Source organism: Callithrix jacchus, chromosome 7 (assembly GCF_049354715.1).
Source record: "Callithrix jacchus isolate 240 chromosome 7, calJac240_pri, whole genome shotgun sequence".
Taxonomy (NCBI): Eukaryota; Metazoa; Chordata; class Mammalia; order Primates; family Cebidae; genus Callithrix; species Callithrix jacchus.
The window spans coordinates 155,901,828-155,918,796 of NC_133508.1; the positions used below are offsets into that span (position 1 = coordinate 155,901,828).

At 38.6% G+C, this 16,969-nt stretch overlaps 1 protein-coding gene across 9 annotated transcripts in view; it reads right to left on the bottom strand.

Moving 5' to 3' along the window:
• Window positions 1-3,414: 3,414 nt before the first annotated feature.
• Window positions 3,415-16,969, bottom strand: part of GDAP2 (ganglioside induced differentiation associated protein 2) — a 73,765-nt gene continuing 60,210 nt past the window's right edge. For 7 of the 9 annotated variants that reach the window (XM_035252602.3, XM_078332863.1, XM_035252605.3 and 4 more), the window contains one exon: window positions 3,415-7,109. In XM_035252602.3, coding sequence (XP_035108493.1) covers window positions 7,062-7,109 — 48 coding nt within the window. In that variant the 3' untranslated portion in view covers window positions 3,415-7,061. The remainder of the gene's footprint in view (window positions 7,110-16,969) is intronic. The other 2 variants (XR_013520370.1, XR_013520371.1) reach the window with 1 other exon arrangement.

Consider the following 16,969-nt stretch of genomic DNA (forward strand, 5'->3'; position numbering starts at 1 on the left):
GCAGCACAATCTGGCACGACTGCCTTTAAATGAAATCTGTATTTATTTCATGCCGATTTGAAATCAGCACATCATACAATCTTTAAAAGGAAATTTAGCTATTTTACCCTCTATAGAATCATTAATTTGATAATAAATATTTTTGAGAAAATATAGGACAAAAAACTTTTTAAATAAGTAATTTACACTGATATTCTATATTTAAACTATTTTTTATAAAAGCATGAGCTTTGGAGTCAGATCTGTATTTGAATCCTGATTCTACCACTCAATATGGAATATATATATATATATATATATGGAATATATATATATATGTAAAGAGCTTAGCAAAGTTCTAGGCATAGTAAATCCTCAAATGTTAGCTGTTATTATTTCCAATCAAAGCAGTGGTGGCTGCCATTATAAACACTACTATGCCTGCTTTATGTACATTATTGCATTTGTTCCTTCTAATAATTCAATTATTATTATCCCCAGTGAATACAGGAAAACACTGAGGTTCAGAAAAGGCTGAGAAACAGGCCCAATGTCTGAGTGTGTCAGAAGCCGAAGTGCCTACTATGTTACTGACCACTAAACGGTTGCTTCTTAAACTGGGGTCCAGGAGAAATTCTTGTGGAGTGTGTATGTGTCAGGAGTAGGAAAGTGTGAGAATTAAGCATTATTCATGTTGATGAAACGTTTTTAAATAATTAATATTCATGTGATGAACGATTTGGATAACTACTAAAACCAAATATTGGCAGAACCATTTCAGCGCTTAGTTCTGCATTTGTATTTACTTCCTTTTTAAGGGCCAGTTCTACATTAGTCGGGGAAGGCTTATGGAGAACAGAGGCTGTTTTAATAGGGGAAGGGTGCATTCAGGCTAGAAGAGAACCAAATAACATCGCTGTGTGCTGAACGAATTAAACCGTCTGAAGAGAAAAAAACAGGGTGAACTAGATCACCACACAGTAGCACACGCCTGCTGAACTGAAGAGAGCCTGCACTGCAGCCCTCAGTGCCATCAACACAGTTTAAGTGATGATTTCATTTTGTCAATACATCACCATCCATCATATTTAATACTATTTTACATTTTAGTAGTTTCATAGTTTTGCTTGTGTCAACCTGTAAACTTGTTCTGGTTTTATACTTGTGTAAGACCTACAAACATAAAGCATTTATATCTAGTTTTACGTATATATTATTTAGATAACATTAAAATAAATATGTTAACCAAAAACCGAGGGGCTGAGAGACTTTTTCCTTATTAAAAAAGGATGCACATTATTCAGGTTTGAGAAAACTGGTCTACACAGTCCTGCTTGTGAGTGTGGTCTTCAGCAGGCCACTTAACTTCTATTACCACCAACCTCACAGGATTTCTAAGAGGATTAGAAGAGATGATGAATATTATAGGGCCTGGACCACAGAAAGGATTACAATGATAGTTCTGTCTCCTTCCCTTCAAAGAGAAAATCTGGAAGCTAAATGCAGTCTATGCTCTTTTACTCTAACTGTGGTCTGGAGACCAGGAGAATTGATAACACCTAAGAGCTTGTTGCAAACTGATCATTCCAGAAGCCGCCCCAGAACTACTGAATTGAAATCTCCATTTAATAATATTCCCAGCTGATTTGATACATGCACATGTAAGTTTGGGAAGCACTAGTCCAGGTCTCCATAGAGAATGCTGACAATAAAATTCACGGTTTTAAACTACTCTTTAGGTTAACTCTGGTAATTAGAGAAAGGCCTGATGTAAATGGTGAAAAAATAATGTCTCATCCTGGGGTTCAATATAAACATTATTATTTCACTACTGATTCTTTATAGGCTATATTTGTGTAGCTAAGACCCTCTTTAAAATGGATCTAACTTCTAATTCAGAATCAGCCAAAAATATTTTAAAATGCAAAGTTTTCCTAAATGCTTTCTGAATTTTCAATAAACAAATTGTAAGCATTAGGTTTCCTTTGCCCAATAGCAATTAAAATAAGTTATATACGTTAAGCTCTTACTTAGCTCACAAGATCTGGTCTAATAAAGTCCGGTCTCAGTCTGTGATGACTGTGTGCTTACATTAACAGGACACATTACAAAAAAAATGTGTGACTGTGTATACAAAATGTATTTTCTTTACTGTCCAACAAAAGTATCAGATTACATCTTGCAGTTGTGATTTTGTTAGTATAATTTACCTAGAGTATATCTATGTGTTTCATCCTGAACTCAGTGGTCCTACACATTTAAGGCATGCTATAATTGAAAAGATTCAAAGATGCTGTTCTTGGAATTGTAAAAAATAAAGTTAGTAACTAATTATAAGAGAGTCACTAATATCTAAAATGATCTTGATACCATCTGGTTAAGGACTAGCTTAGTAAGAATCAAGCTTGAACTAGGTTATTTATTGCCCTATGTTCTTTACATAGGGAACACAGAAGTCAGACTCTAAGAATGGAAAGTCAAGCAGATTATGCATATATGTTTGTGCATGTATATATGATTAGGCCTACCAGGCAATCCTTCTCATATCTGGGTTTATGAAACGACCTAGATTATAGATATGTTATAAACTGAATACTTGTGTTCTCCACCTCGCCTGCAAATTCATACGTTGAAGCCCTAACATAAAAAGTGATGGGATTTGAAAGTGGGGCCTGTGGGTGGTAATTATGTTATGAGGGTTGAGCCCTCACCAATGGGATTAATGTCCTTAGAAGAAGAGACAGGAAAGTGACCATGTTTTTTCTCTCTCTCTTTCTGCCAAGTGAGACTATAGCAAGAAGCAGATCATCTGCAAACCCGAAGATGGCCCTCATCAGGAATTGCATTGGATGGCACCTTGATCTTGGGGTTTCTCAGTCTCCAACTGTAAGAAATAACGTGTTGTTATGCCACCCAGTTTATGGTATTCACCCAAAATGACTATGGTAAGGTAAGGCTCTCCTTCATTCTTCATGGTCTCAGTAATTACAAAACAAGAGTTATATGACAAGTAGCATCAGTGCTAACATAATTAAAACACTCTAGTGCACGTAAATTATGATGATTACAACTTGAGGAATCTATAACAGAAACCTGGCCAGGCATGGTGGCTCACGCCTGTAATCCCAGAACTTTGGGAGGCCAAGGCAGGTGGATCAATTGAGGTCAGGAATTCGAGACCAGCCTGGCCAACATGGTGAAACCCCGTCTCTACCGAAACTACAAAAATTAGCAGGGTGTGGTGGTGCATGCCTCTAATCTCAGCTACAGAGGAGGCTGAGACAGGAGAATTGCCTGAATGCCAGAGGTGGAGATTGCAGTGAGCCAAGATCGCACTATTGCACTCACTCCAGCCTGGGCAACGGAGCGAGACTCTGTCTCACAAAAAAAAATAAATAAATAAAATAAAATTAAAAAAGAAAATAGAAACCTAACTCCAGTTTTCAAGGTGTTTTATATTATCTTGCAGTTGTTTTGGTCCTTAATACAATCAATCCACTGTCGCTAGAACCACACAACTCTCCTTTATCTAGTACTTCAAATTCTAATAATTTCTGTTTATATATTAAGCAATATAAACTCTATATACATACATACAGTCAATGTATCAGGGGAAATACAAAGAGTGATCTTTAGTTTACACTGAATACTTAATTTTATCATTTCTCCATTAACTGTTACAAAGACAAGACTAAACCTACAGTTTGAATTTAACAATATCCAAGCAAACAGAAAAGAGGAAGAAATAGGCAAGCGATGTTTTTCTACTAGAGTGACTACACTTATCCTTCTTTAGAAAGAAGTAATATTTTCTATCTTTTCCATTTCAGAAATTTGATTTAAAAAAATCTATGTTTCCTACCAAAAATACTCTAAAAATTCTCTGCTAATTACTCTCAAAATACTGCAGATGTATTTCTTTGAAAAAGGAAATACATGCTGGGTGCGGTGGCTCATGTCAGTAATCCCAACACTTTGGGAGGCCGAAGTGGGCGGATCACTTGAGGTCAGAAGTTTGAGACTAGTGTAGCCAACATGGTGAAAGCCTGTCTCTACTAAAAAGAAAAGAAAAAAGTTAGCCAGGCATGCACTTGTAGTCCCAGCTACTAGGGAGGCTGAGGCAGGAGAACTGCTGGAACTTGGGAGGCGGAGGTTGCAGTGAACTGAGGTCACACCACTGCACTCCAACCTGGGTGACAGGGCGAGACTCTGTCTCCAAAAAAAGGAAAGAAAAAAGAAAAAGAAAAAATAAAGCACCAGCCAATAAAATAAAATATACATTAAAGGAATATGTACCATTTGCCCTCAAGAGTCTAATAAAGGCTTACCTTTTAAGAAGTAATTTTCACTAACAAGAGGCTTGGATATAGATGAATTAAGAACCCAAATACGTGTGGAAGCAAGGAATATACTTGTTTTAAAAATATTATGCCTTGTATGATTAATAAATTATTTAATAAATAATTTATTAATCATGCAAGACATGATTTTATAATTTGTGTCTTCAAAAATTCAATTATCATTTGGCATAACCAAAGTTTAATTACAGACTTGGTGGTGCTTTGAATTAACATAGGATGCTGGTGGTCATCTCCACCTAGTCTCCCCTTTCACCTCTAATCTGTCATTGAAAATGGCATGTATTATTCAAGCTAAACGTTTTCATGAAGGCAAATTGGTATACCAAATGTTACTTTATCATATGTCAAGGTCACTATGTTTCTCCTCTAGGATTTGGTACGTTAAAGCAACTTCATTCTACAACACTTCAGCCATCTATAAAAGCATGGACTTGGTCCCACATCAGATTTAGTTTCAGTGAGAACAGTGGTCCTTATCTTTCTTTAATCATCATTGAATTATAAAACACAGCTGATATGTATTAGTTCTGTGCCACCTTTACACTGTAGGACATCAATTGTACTAAAATCTCAGCATATGTAGACTCCTGCTTGTGTCCCTAAACATTAATATATTGGTACGAATATAGCGAAGAAACATCCTTTCAAAATTATTGCCTGTAAGAAACTGTATATATAAATTTGCTTCCTTTCGAATTGGCCAAGAAGCTTACAGACTTTATTATCTATACAGAAAATGGTTCGGGTCAGATGCTTGAGGCAGCCAAGTTCCCCTTTAACAAGGAAAAGTTGGCAGACTTTCATAGCTACTCCTTGTGAAAAAGATACCTCAAATATGACCTCACGATTGACGGTAGAAGATGATGTTGAAGTTTCAGACTTTTCAGGCACAGGACCCGAGGGGTTAAAAAAAAAAGTATTATTTGAGAGAAAGTTTTTTTTTTTAAACAGCTGACATCTGACTGGCTGCCTGGATGTGGTAACCTAGGGGACATAAAAGACGACCTTGACATAGATGTATTAAGGATCGAGCAATTTGAGGTCTGACACAAAGACAATGTGTTCAATACATGCAAAAGGTAAGAACCGTTATCTAAAAAATGTAAAGCCCCTTCTTGTTTATATGAGAAAATACAGGATGAATTTAATGCAACTATAGGGGGATTTCCCTATTGTAAATAAAGAGAGTATGTTTCTTTGATCTCCAATGAAGAATTGGTTTGGGCAAAAAAGAATGGGCCCTTGGAAGCACTGATCTGGAGCACACGATGGAACAGAAAGGTTCTGCTTTTTTCCTCTGAACTGCCGATGCACATGATGGGGTGAGAAAGATGAGGCCATGGGGAGGTGGCTGTAGCAATGAAACAAGAGTATGAAGATACCCAGATGGGAATAACAATGGTTTCATCTTAACTCAAGAATAAACGTTTAAAATGGCCAACAGATGCCTCTCACTGAAGTACAGCATCCAGGGAGGAGCAGGCCAGAAGTGACTCTGGACAAAGCAGGAAGGAGGTGAATTATAGGACCTGCCCCACAAAAAGGCTGCCCCACAAAAAGAAAAATCACTCAAATGGTATCAAGGACAAGAGGAATGCTGTGTAGCATTCCCTCATATATATTTATTCCCATTTAAAAACTAACTGAAGATAACCCACCACAACAAAGCCCTTTCTAAATGCTATCTTCATGATACCTCTGTGAGGAAGACAGCATAATTCTAATTTTTATTCATAAGCAAGCTAAGGCACAAGTAGAGCCTGAGTGGTAAAAGTGGTCTGCAAATTATCAGGTCTCTGGATTTGTTCACTGTGACATACTTCCTCCACACGGATGCAGGCAACTCAAGAGATGCTGCTATGAAATGTCCTTAGAGGTAGTAGACCTAATAGCTAACCAAAATCGTTCATGACTCTGGAAGACAGCACACTCTCTGCTCACTACTGGAGTCTTGGGAGATGCTGTTAAGAGTACTAGTATGTGCGGTCCTTCTGAATAAGACCAAATCATCCATGATGATAGGAAAAAGGCTGAAGATACAGTCTTCTTGTTTCCCCACACTGTTGAGATTAGAATAGTGGCAATCTTAACAAATTATATCATCCAAGGAACCTCAGTACTTAAACTTTAGTCTTAACTTGTACATTAACATTCTAAGTCCTGTATTTGCTAATGATTTTGATGTTTTTGTCAGATACATTTCCACATTCTTGGTCCCAGATAATTCTCTTTTAACATAGCCAAATTATCTTTATAAAATGTACATGGTGTTAACACCATGGATCTGAAGCAAACAATGCATCTGATTAGCATACATTGGATCTGTATATTTCGAGAATCAATTAAGTACACAAAGGAAGCGTGCAATGTTAAAGAGATGATGTGAATAGTCTTGGTGGTTTATATAACGCGGAATTTGGTGTCCTTCAAGAAACTAAAGATACTCAAAAGTTGCTCCCCATTTCTATTAACGACAATCTAAAAATGAACATTTACATTTGATATAAATATACAAATTTAAATTGTATGCAGTTCAGAATGGCCTACCATTTTTAGATTGTTTATGTGCCAGAAAATATACAGTCAATAAAAAAATACCAGAGAGGTGGGGACAAAAGGCTCTCTGGGTCTGTACAGCAAAAATGAATTATCACTTCAACAGGTAGCAATTTGTGGAGGAAGTGGCATCCTGGGAACCAAGAAGCACTGAAAGATGGCAGGTCACAAATCTGGTGATGGGGGATATGATGTATAGTGAGGCCCGTTTTCCTGTGGAAAGAAAAAAGGACAAGAACATTTAAGTCACAGAACCAATTTAACTGGGAACGTGAAAGAAAGGGATTTACAGTCATTGAGGTAGTGATATAAAATGTCTAGCACATGTCTGGCACCAAGCAGGCCCTCAGTCAGGTAGTTCAACTGGTATCACTCAGGGTATAAGACAGGCAAAGGCAATAGGATGATAATATTGTTTTAAAATATACCGCTCATTGCATATTTTATATGCTAGACATTTTATAGGTGCTTTTAAAAGAGTCCCTTTAAATCTTCACATAATGCCACAAGTAGGTAACATCCTTACTTTACAGAAGAGGAAAGTGAGGATCACACAGATTATAGAATTTGCCTGAAGTTACCTAGTTAGTAACCAGCACAACCTGAATTTAAATCCCAATCTATTTGACTCTAACATCCAGATTCTTTTTTGTTAGACTGAGTTGTCTCACTGTGTGTCAAATCTTAATTTAGAGTTATGAAAGAAAAAGTGATCGCAGAGGAATGTAATAGCTAGAACTATTTTGGCAGAAGTGAGTCTTCATGACGTGCCTTCGTGGCAAGGCTTGTAACAAATGACAGTTCTCAGGAAATTTACTTCAAGAACAAGATGGAGAATTAAATGCCAAACCTTTAAAGTCAATGTAAGGGCAACAAATTACTGTAAGGGAGAATTTTTTGGCCGTTAATTTGGCTAATCTCAATAAAAATCAAGGCAGTTAAGTTTATGATAGAAGGATCCTCGATTAGATTTATGAGACTTAAGATTGGTTTCTCATTTTTAAGGAAAGTATTTCTTTGACAAAGAATTTGGTTTTCAGCAAATCACAAAGAGAAAATGCTTAGCACTAGTACAAGACAATAGTCTGGAACGAAGAATTAGGTAGGAAGAACATAGCATTTCTTCATGGTCCATTTACTTTGCAGCCATTACAGAGCACTAAACCTACGGGGTCTTGGACATGGTAGGTAGTGAAATGGCTTGAGAGACTAAATAAATCAGATACTCGGTCATTCTTCGTCACAAATGCTTTGGAGCAACAATTGGTCTTGGGCCATATCCAGGAAAACAAAAACACATCTAGGAAAACTTACCTTCTGATTATAAACCTAACTATGTATCAAACAAGGTTTAAAAAAAATTAGGTAGAAAAAAATTCTAGAATTTGACTACATTTCTAAAAACTTGAAAAACCTTAATAAAACATATTTTTTTAATTGACAAATGGGACTTAACTAAACTAAAGAGCTTCTGCACAGCAAATCAAATTATCATCAGAGTAAACAGACATCCTATAGGATGGGAGAAAATTTTTGTGATCTATCCATCTGACAAAGGGCTAATATTCAGAATTTATAAGGAACTTAAGCAAATTTTCAAGAATAAAAAAACTGCATTAAAAAGTATGCAAGGATATGAACAGACATTTATCAAAAAAAGACATATATGTGTATTTGTGGCCAAGAAACATGAAAAACAGCTCAACATCACTGATCATTAGAGAAATTCAAAACCATGAGATACCATCTCACGCCAATCAGAATGGCGATTACTTAAAGTCAAGAAATGCTGGAGAGGTTGCAGAGAAATAGGAAGGCTTTCACACTGTTGGTATGAATGTAAATTAGTTCAACCATTGTGGAAAACAGTGTGGTGATTCCTCAAAGATTTAGAACTGGAAATACCATTTGACCCAGCAATCCCATTAGTGAGTATATACCCAAAGGAATAGAAATCATTCTGTTATAAAAATACATGCATGTGTATGTTCACGGAAGCAGTATTCCCAATAACAAAGACATGAATCAACCCAAATGCCCATCAATGATGGATTGGATAAAGAAAATGTGGTACATATACGCCATGGAATACTATGCAGCCATAAAAAGGAATCAGTTGTTATTTGCAGGGACACGGATGAAGCTGGAAGCTGGAAGATTATTCTCAGCAAACGAATGCAGGAACAGAAAACCAAACACCACATGTTCTCACTTATAAGTAGGAGCTGAACAATAAGAACAGAAGGACATAGGGAGGGGAACACTTACTGGGGCCTGTTCAGGGAGGGTTGTGGGGAGAGCATTAAGGAAATAAGTTAATGCATGCTGGGCTTAATACTTAGGTGATGGGTTGGGTTGATAGGTGCAGCAAACCACGATGGCACACGTTTACCTATGTAACAAACCTGCACATCCTGCATACGTACCCTGGAACTTAAAAATAATAAAAGTAAAATAATTATTTAAAAAAATTCCAGGCTGGGCACGATGGCTCAAGCCTGTAATCCCAGCACTTTGGGAGGCCAAGGCGGGTGGATCACGAGGTCAACAGATCGAGACCATCCTGGTCAACATGGTGAAACCCCGTCTCTACTAAAAATTACAAAAAATTAGCTGGGCATGGTGGCGTGTGCCTGTAATCCCAGCTACTCAGGAGGCTGAGGCAGGAGAATTGCCTGAACCCAGGGGGCGGAGGTTGTGGTGAGCTGAGATCACGCCATTGCACTCCAGCCTGGGTAACAAGAGCAAAACTCTGTCTCAAAAAAAAAAAAAATTCCAGGGGACAGGAGGGGTGGCTCACGACTGTAATCCCAGCACTTTGGGAGGCCAAGGCGGGTGGATCATGAGGTCAACAGATCGAGACCATCCTGGTCAACACGGTGAAACCCCGTCTCTACTAAAAATACAAAAAATTAGCTGGGCACGGTGGTGTGTGCCTGTAATCCCAGCTACTCAGGAGGCTGAGGCAGGAGAATTGCCTGAACCCAGGAGGCGGAGGTTGCGGTGAGCCGAGATCGCCCCATTGCACTCCATCCTGGGTAACAAGAGCGAAACTCCATCTCAAAAAAAAAAATAAATAAATAAATAAATAAAAATAAAAAAATTCCTATAAAAATGTTTCACTAACCAAATCCTATATTTTGAATATGCATGGAAGCTATACTTACAGAAACATTCCCTGAAGAGATGAATCTATTCTGGGGTTCATCTGAAAAGTTCACCAGCTGCCTTTAAGAATTCTCTATTCTATTCTGTCACCATTTTTCCCCTAAGTTTCTTGTATCTACATTAAATTGTGAGAAACTAAGAAGCGCAAGTTCAATACTTAATGCCATGAAATAGAATTTCCATTATTAATCTCACACTGGGCAAGAGACTGCTGAGCAATCAAATATTTTTTCTATTTCTGGAAACAATCACAGAAATTTAAAGAACTGTTGCCAGGCAAAATTGTATATTCTCTGCTCTGTTAAGACTGCCAATTAGGGAGGATCCAAGATGGTCAAATAGGAACAGCTCCTGAGTGCAGTTCACATCAAGAATAATGCAGAGGGTGAGTGCCCACCGCATTTCCACACATATTTTCACTGCCCACAGACCAAGAGATTCCTGGGCCGAAAAACGCCATGAGTTTTCAGCATGGAGGTTTCAGCCGGTGCTGCATTGGTGCACAGAAACTCACACAAAACTGGGTTGCTGTTTCAACTGGTGCCTGGAACACCTGGGAGACAGAGCTGCCCATTCAATTGAAAGGGAGGGGGCAGAGACAGGAAGCCGGGTGATCTGGCTCAGCGGGTACCACCCCCACAAAACAAACAATCTGAAACGCTCTGGATTGAGAGTTTCACAGCAAGTGCAGCTGGACCCAGGATGGCCCATCTCAGTGGGGGTAAGGGCGACCACCACTACCGAGGCAGTTCACAGAGCAGCTGGGTAGAGCCTGCGGCAGCTCAGCAACACCTCTGCTGGCAGACTGTGACTAGATTACTCCGTGCAGGGTGGGGCATCTATGAAAAAAAGGCAGCAGCATGTCAGGAACTTATAAATAAAGCCCCAACTTCCTAAGACAGAGCACCTGGGAAAAGAGGTGGTTAGGAGTACTGCTGCAGTAGACTTAAAAGTACCTGCCCAGCCGCTCTACATGGAACAACAGGAAGAAACCAGCGCAAAATGGATGAAAACCCCAAAAACTAGAACGCCTCTCCTCCTCCAAAGGATCACAACTCCTCACTAGCTCAGGATCAAAATGGATGGAGAATGAATCTGATGAATTGACAGAAACAGGCTTCAGAAGGTGGGTAATAACAAACTTCTCTGCGCTAAAAGAACATGTGCTAACCCAATGCAAAGAAACTAAGAACCTAGAAAAAAGATTAGATGAGATGCTAACTAGAATAAACAGCTTACAGAAGAATATAAACGACTTGATGGAGCTGAAAAACACAGCACAAGAACTTCATGAAGCATACAGAAGTTTCAGTAGCCAAATCAACCAAGCAGAAGAAAGGATATCAGAGATTGAAGGTCAACTCAATGAAATAAAATGAGAAGGCAAAAATAGAGAAATAATAGAGAAAAAAGAGTGAAAAGAAATGAACAAAGCCTCCAAGAAATATGGGATTATGTGAAAAGACCTAATCTACGTTTGATAGGTGTACCTGAATGTGATGGAGAAAATGAATCCAAGCTGGAAAACACTCTTCAGGATATTATCAAGCAAGACAGGCCAACATTAAAGTCCAGGAAATACAGAGAACACCACAAAGATATTCCTCAAGAAGGACAACCCCAAGGCACATAATTGTCAGATTCACCAGGGTTGAAATGAAGGAAAAAATGCTAAGGGCAGCCAGAGAGAAAGGTCGGGTTACCCACAAAGGGAAGACACACAGCAGATCTCTCTGCAGAAACCCTACAAGCCAGAGTAGAGTGGGGGCCAATATTCAACATCTTTAAAGAAAAGAACTTTTCAACCTAGAATTTCATATCAAGCCAAACTAAGCTTCATAAGTGAAGTAGAAAGAAAATCCTTTATGGACAAGCAATTGCTGAGAGATTTTGTCACCACCAGGCCTGGCTTACAAGAGCTCCTGAAAGAAGCACTAAACAAGGAAAGGAACAACCAGTACCAAACACTCCAAAAATGTACCAAATGGTAAAGACCATCAACACAATAAAAAAAAATGCATCAACTAACAGGCAAAACATCCAGCCAGCATCAAAATGGTGGGATCAAATTCACACATAATAATATTAGCCTAAAACGTAAATGGGCTAAATGTCCCAATCAAAAGACAAACATTGGCAAATTGGATAAAAAGTCAAGACCCATCAGTGTGCTGTATCCAGGAAACCCATCTCACATGCAAGGACACACATAGGCTCAAAATAAAGGGATGGAGGCAGATTTACCAAGCAAATAGAGGTAAAAAAAAAAAAGCAGGGGTTGCAATCCTAGTCTCTGATAAAATGGACTTTAAACCAACAAAGATCAAAAGAGACAAAGAAGGGCATTACATAATGGTAAAAGGATCAATCCATCAAGAAGAGCTAACGATTCCAAATATATATGCACCCAATACAGAAGCACCCAGGTACATAAAGCAAGTTCCTATCGACCTACAAAGAGACTTAGACTCCCACAATAATAGTGGGAGACTTTAACACTCCACTGTCCATATTAGACAGATCAATGAGACAGAAAATTAACAGGGATATCCAGGAATTGAACTCAGATCTGAACCAAGCCAACCTAATAGACATCTACAGAACTTTCCACCCCAAATCCACAGAATATACATTCTTCTGCACTATATTGCACCTACTCTAAAACTGACCACATAATTGGAAGTAAATCACTCCTCAGCAAATGCAAAAGAACGGAAATCATAACGAACAGTCTCTCAGACCACAGGGCAATCAAATTAGAACTCAGAATTCAGAAACTAACTCAGAACTGCACAGCTTCATGGAAACTAAACAACTGGCTCCTGAATGATGATTGGATAAACAATGAAATGAAAGCAGAAATAAAGATGTTCTTTGAAACCAATGAGAATGAAGACACAATGTACCAGAATCTTTGGGACACATTTAAAGCAGTGTCTAGAGGGAAATTTATAGCAATGAATACCCACATAAGAAGTGAGGAAAGATCTAAAATTGACACCCTATCATCAAAATTGAAAGAGCTAGAGGAACAAGATCAAAAAAACTCAAAACCTAGCAGAAGACAAGAAATAACTAAGATCAGAGCAGAACTGAAGGAGATAGAGACAGAAAAAACCCTTCAAAAAAAAATCAATAAACCCAGGAGCTGCTTTTTTGAAAACATCAACAAAATAGACTGCTAGCCAGATTAATGAAAAAGAAAAGGGAGAAGAACCAAATAGATGCAATAAAAAACGATAAAGGGGATATCACCACAGATTCCACAGAAATACAAACTACAATCAGAGATTACTACAAACAACTCTATGCACATAAACCAGTAAACCTGGAAGAATGGATACATTCTTGGACACTTACATCCTCCCAAGCCTAAACCAGAAAGAAGTTGAAACCTTGAATAGACCAATAATAAGGGCTGAAGTTGAGGCAGCAATTAATAGCCTACCAACCAAAAAAGCCCTGGTCCAGATGGGTTCACAGCCAAACGTACCAGACATACAAAGAGGAGCTGGTATCATTCCTTCTGAAACTATTCCAAACAATACTAAAAGATGGAATCCTTCCCAAATCATTTTATGAGACCGATATCATCCTGATACCAAAACCCAAGAGAGACTCAACAAAAAAAAGAAAACTTCAGGCCAATATCCATGATGAACATAGATTCAAAAATCTTCAATAAAATACTGGCAAACCAACTGAAACAGCACATCAAAAAGCTTATCCAGCATGATCAAGTAGGCTTCATCCCAAGGATGCAAGGCTGGTTCAACATATGCAAGTCTATAAATGTAATACATAAACAGAACCAAAGACAAAAACCACATGATTATCTCAACAGATACAGAGAAGGCCTTTGAAAAAATTCAACAGCCCTTTATGCTAAAACTCTCAATGCACTAGGTATCAAACGAATGTATCTCAAAACAATAAAAGCTATTTACAACAAACCTACAGCCAATATTATACTGAATGGCCAAAAAGTGGAAGCATTGCCTTTGAAATCCGGCACTAGACAAGGATACCCTCTCTCACCACTCCTATTCAATATAGTATTGGAAGTTCTAACCAGAGCAATTAGGCAAGAAGAAAAAAAATAAAGGGTATTCAATTAGGAAAAGAGAAAGTCAAATTGTTTCTATGACATGATTGTATATTTAGAAGATCCTATCATCTCAGCCCCAAATCTCCTGAAACTGATAAGCAACTTCGGCAAAGTCTCAGGAATCAATGTGCAGGAATCATAAGCATTTCTATACAATAATAACAGACTAACAGAGAGCCAAATAATGAGCAAACTCCCATTCACAATTGCTACAAAGAGAATAAAATACCTAGAAATACAACTAACAAAGGATATAAAGGACCTCTTCAAGGAGAACTACAAACCACTGCTCAATGAAATAAGAGAGGACACAAACAGATGGAGAAACACTCCATGCTCATGCCTAGGAAGAATCAATATCGTGAAAATGGCCATACTGCCCAAACTAATTTATAGATTCAATGCTATCCCCATCAAGCTACCAGTGACCTTCTTCACAGAACTGGAAAAAAACATTTAAACTCATATGGAACCAAAAGAGAGCCTGCATAGCCAAGACAATCCTAAGCAAAAAGAACAAAGCCGGAGACATCATGCTACCTGTTTCAAACTATACTACAAGGCTATAGTGATCAAAACAGCATGGTATTGGTACCAAAACAAGAGATATAGACCAATGGAACAGAACAGAGGCCTCGGAGGCAACACAACAGATCTACAACCATACAATCTTTGATAAACCTGACAAAAGCAAGCAATGGGGAAAGGATTTCCTGTTTAATAAATGGTGTTGGGAAAACTGGCTAGCCATGTGCAGAAAGCAGAAACTGGACCCCTTCCTGACACCTTACACTAAAATTAACTCCAGATGGATTAGAGACATAAACAAAAGACCTAACACCATAAAAACCACAGAAGAAAACTTAGGCAACACCACTCAGGACATAGGCATAGGCAAGGACTTCATGATCAAAACACCAAAAGCATTGGCAACAAAAGCCAAAATAGACAAATGGGATCTAATTAAACTCCAGAGCTTCTGCACAGCAAATGAAACAATCATTAGAGTGAACTAGCAAGCAACAGAATGGGAAAAAATTTTTACAATCTACCCATCTGACAAAGGGTAGATCCAGAATCTACAAAGAACTAGAACAGATTTACAAGAAAAAACAAACAAACCCATCCAAAAGTGGGCAAAGGATATGAACAGACACTTTTCAAAAGAAGACATATATTAGGCCAACAAACTTATGAAAAAATGCTCATCATCAACTGATTATTAGAGAAATGCAAATCAAAACCACATTGAGATACCACCTCATACCAGTTAGAATGGCGATCATTAAAAAATCTGGAAACAATGGATGCTGGAGAGGATGTGGAGAAATAGGAACACTTTTACACTGTTGGTGGGAGTGTAAATTAGTTCAACCATTGTGGAAGACAGTGTGGCACTTCTTCAAGGACCTAGAAATGGAAATTCCATTTGACCCAGCAATCCCACTACTGGGTATGTACCCGAAGGATTATAAATCATCCTATTATAAAGATGCATGCACATGTATGTTCATAGTGGCAATGTTTACAATAGCAAAGACCTGGAACCAACCCAAATGCCCATCCATGATAGACTGGACAAGGAAAATGTGGCACAAATACAGCATGGAATACTATGCAGCCATAAAAAACGATGAATCTGTGTCCTTTGTAGAAACATCGATGAATCTGGAAACCATCATTCTCAGCAAACTGACACAAGGACAGAAAATCAAACACTGCATGTTCTCACGCATAGGCGGGTGTCGAACAATAAGAACACATGTACACAGGGAGGGGAGCATCACACACTGAGTCTGTTGCCAGGGGGCAAGGGAGGAACAGTGTGGGGGGTGGAGAGTTGGGGAAGGATAATATGGAGAGAAATGACAGATGTGGGTGACAGGGGGATGGAGGCAGCAAACCACACTGCCGTGTGTGTACCTATGTAACAATCCCGCATGACTTGCACATTTACCCCAGAACCTAAAGCACAATTAAAAAAAAAAAAAGAAAAAGAATGCCAACCGGCTCGTTCTGAAATGGTCTCAGTATCACTGTTATCTAGATTAAAAAATATCTTCTGATTACCTTCAAATGTCCCTTTTAATCCTATAAAATTTATGTTGCTATTTCAAGTCACATAAATCCCAGAAAAATAGAAATCCACTGAAACTTGGGTTTCTATATTTTTTTAAGCAGATGCTAACCAACGCCACTTCACTCCTTAACCAAATAAAGAACCTTCTATATGCAAGGCATAATTTGAACATGATAATGAAATGAACCAACTCTATACTCATTTCTTTTCTCTGATCATATTTTTAATTCTTCCTAACAAAGGAAAATGTTTCCTTATAAGGTAACATGAAGCTACCTACTGGTATGTCCATTTCAATGTCTGATGGGCACCTCAAACCTAATGTGTCACCAACTGAACAGAGCAGCTGTCCCTTCTCCCTAATATTTCAACCGTCTTTTTTTTTTTTTTTTTTTTTGAGACGGAGTTTCGCTCTTGCTACCCAGGCTGGAGTGCAATGGCGCGATCTCGGCTCACCGCAACCTCCGCCCCCTGGGTTCAGGCAATTCTCCTGCCTCAGCCTCCCAAGCAGCTGGGATTACAGGCACGTGCCACCATGCCCAGCTAATTTTTTTGTAATTTTAGTAGAGACGGGGTTTCACCATGTTGACCAAGATGGTCTCGATCTGTTGACCTCGTGATCCACCCGCCTCGGCCTCCCAAAGTGCTGGGATTACAGGCTTGAGCCGCCGCGCCTGGCCAACCGTCTTCCTCTTAATTGCTTCTCTGCGGTGGCAG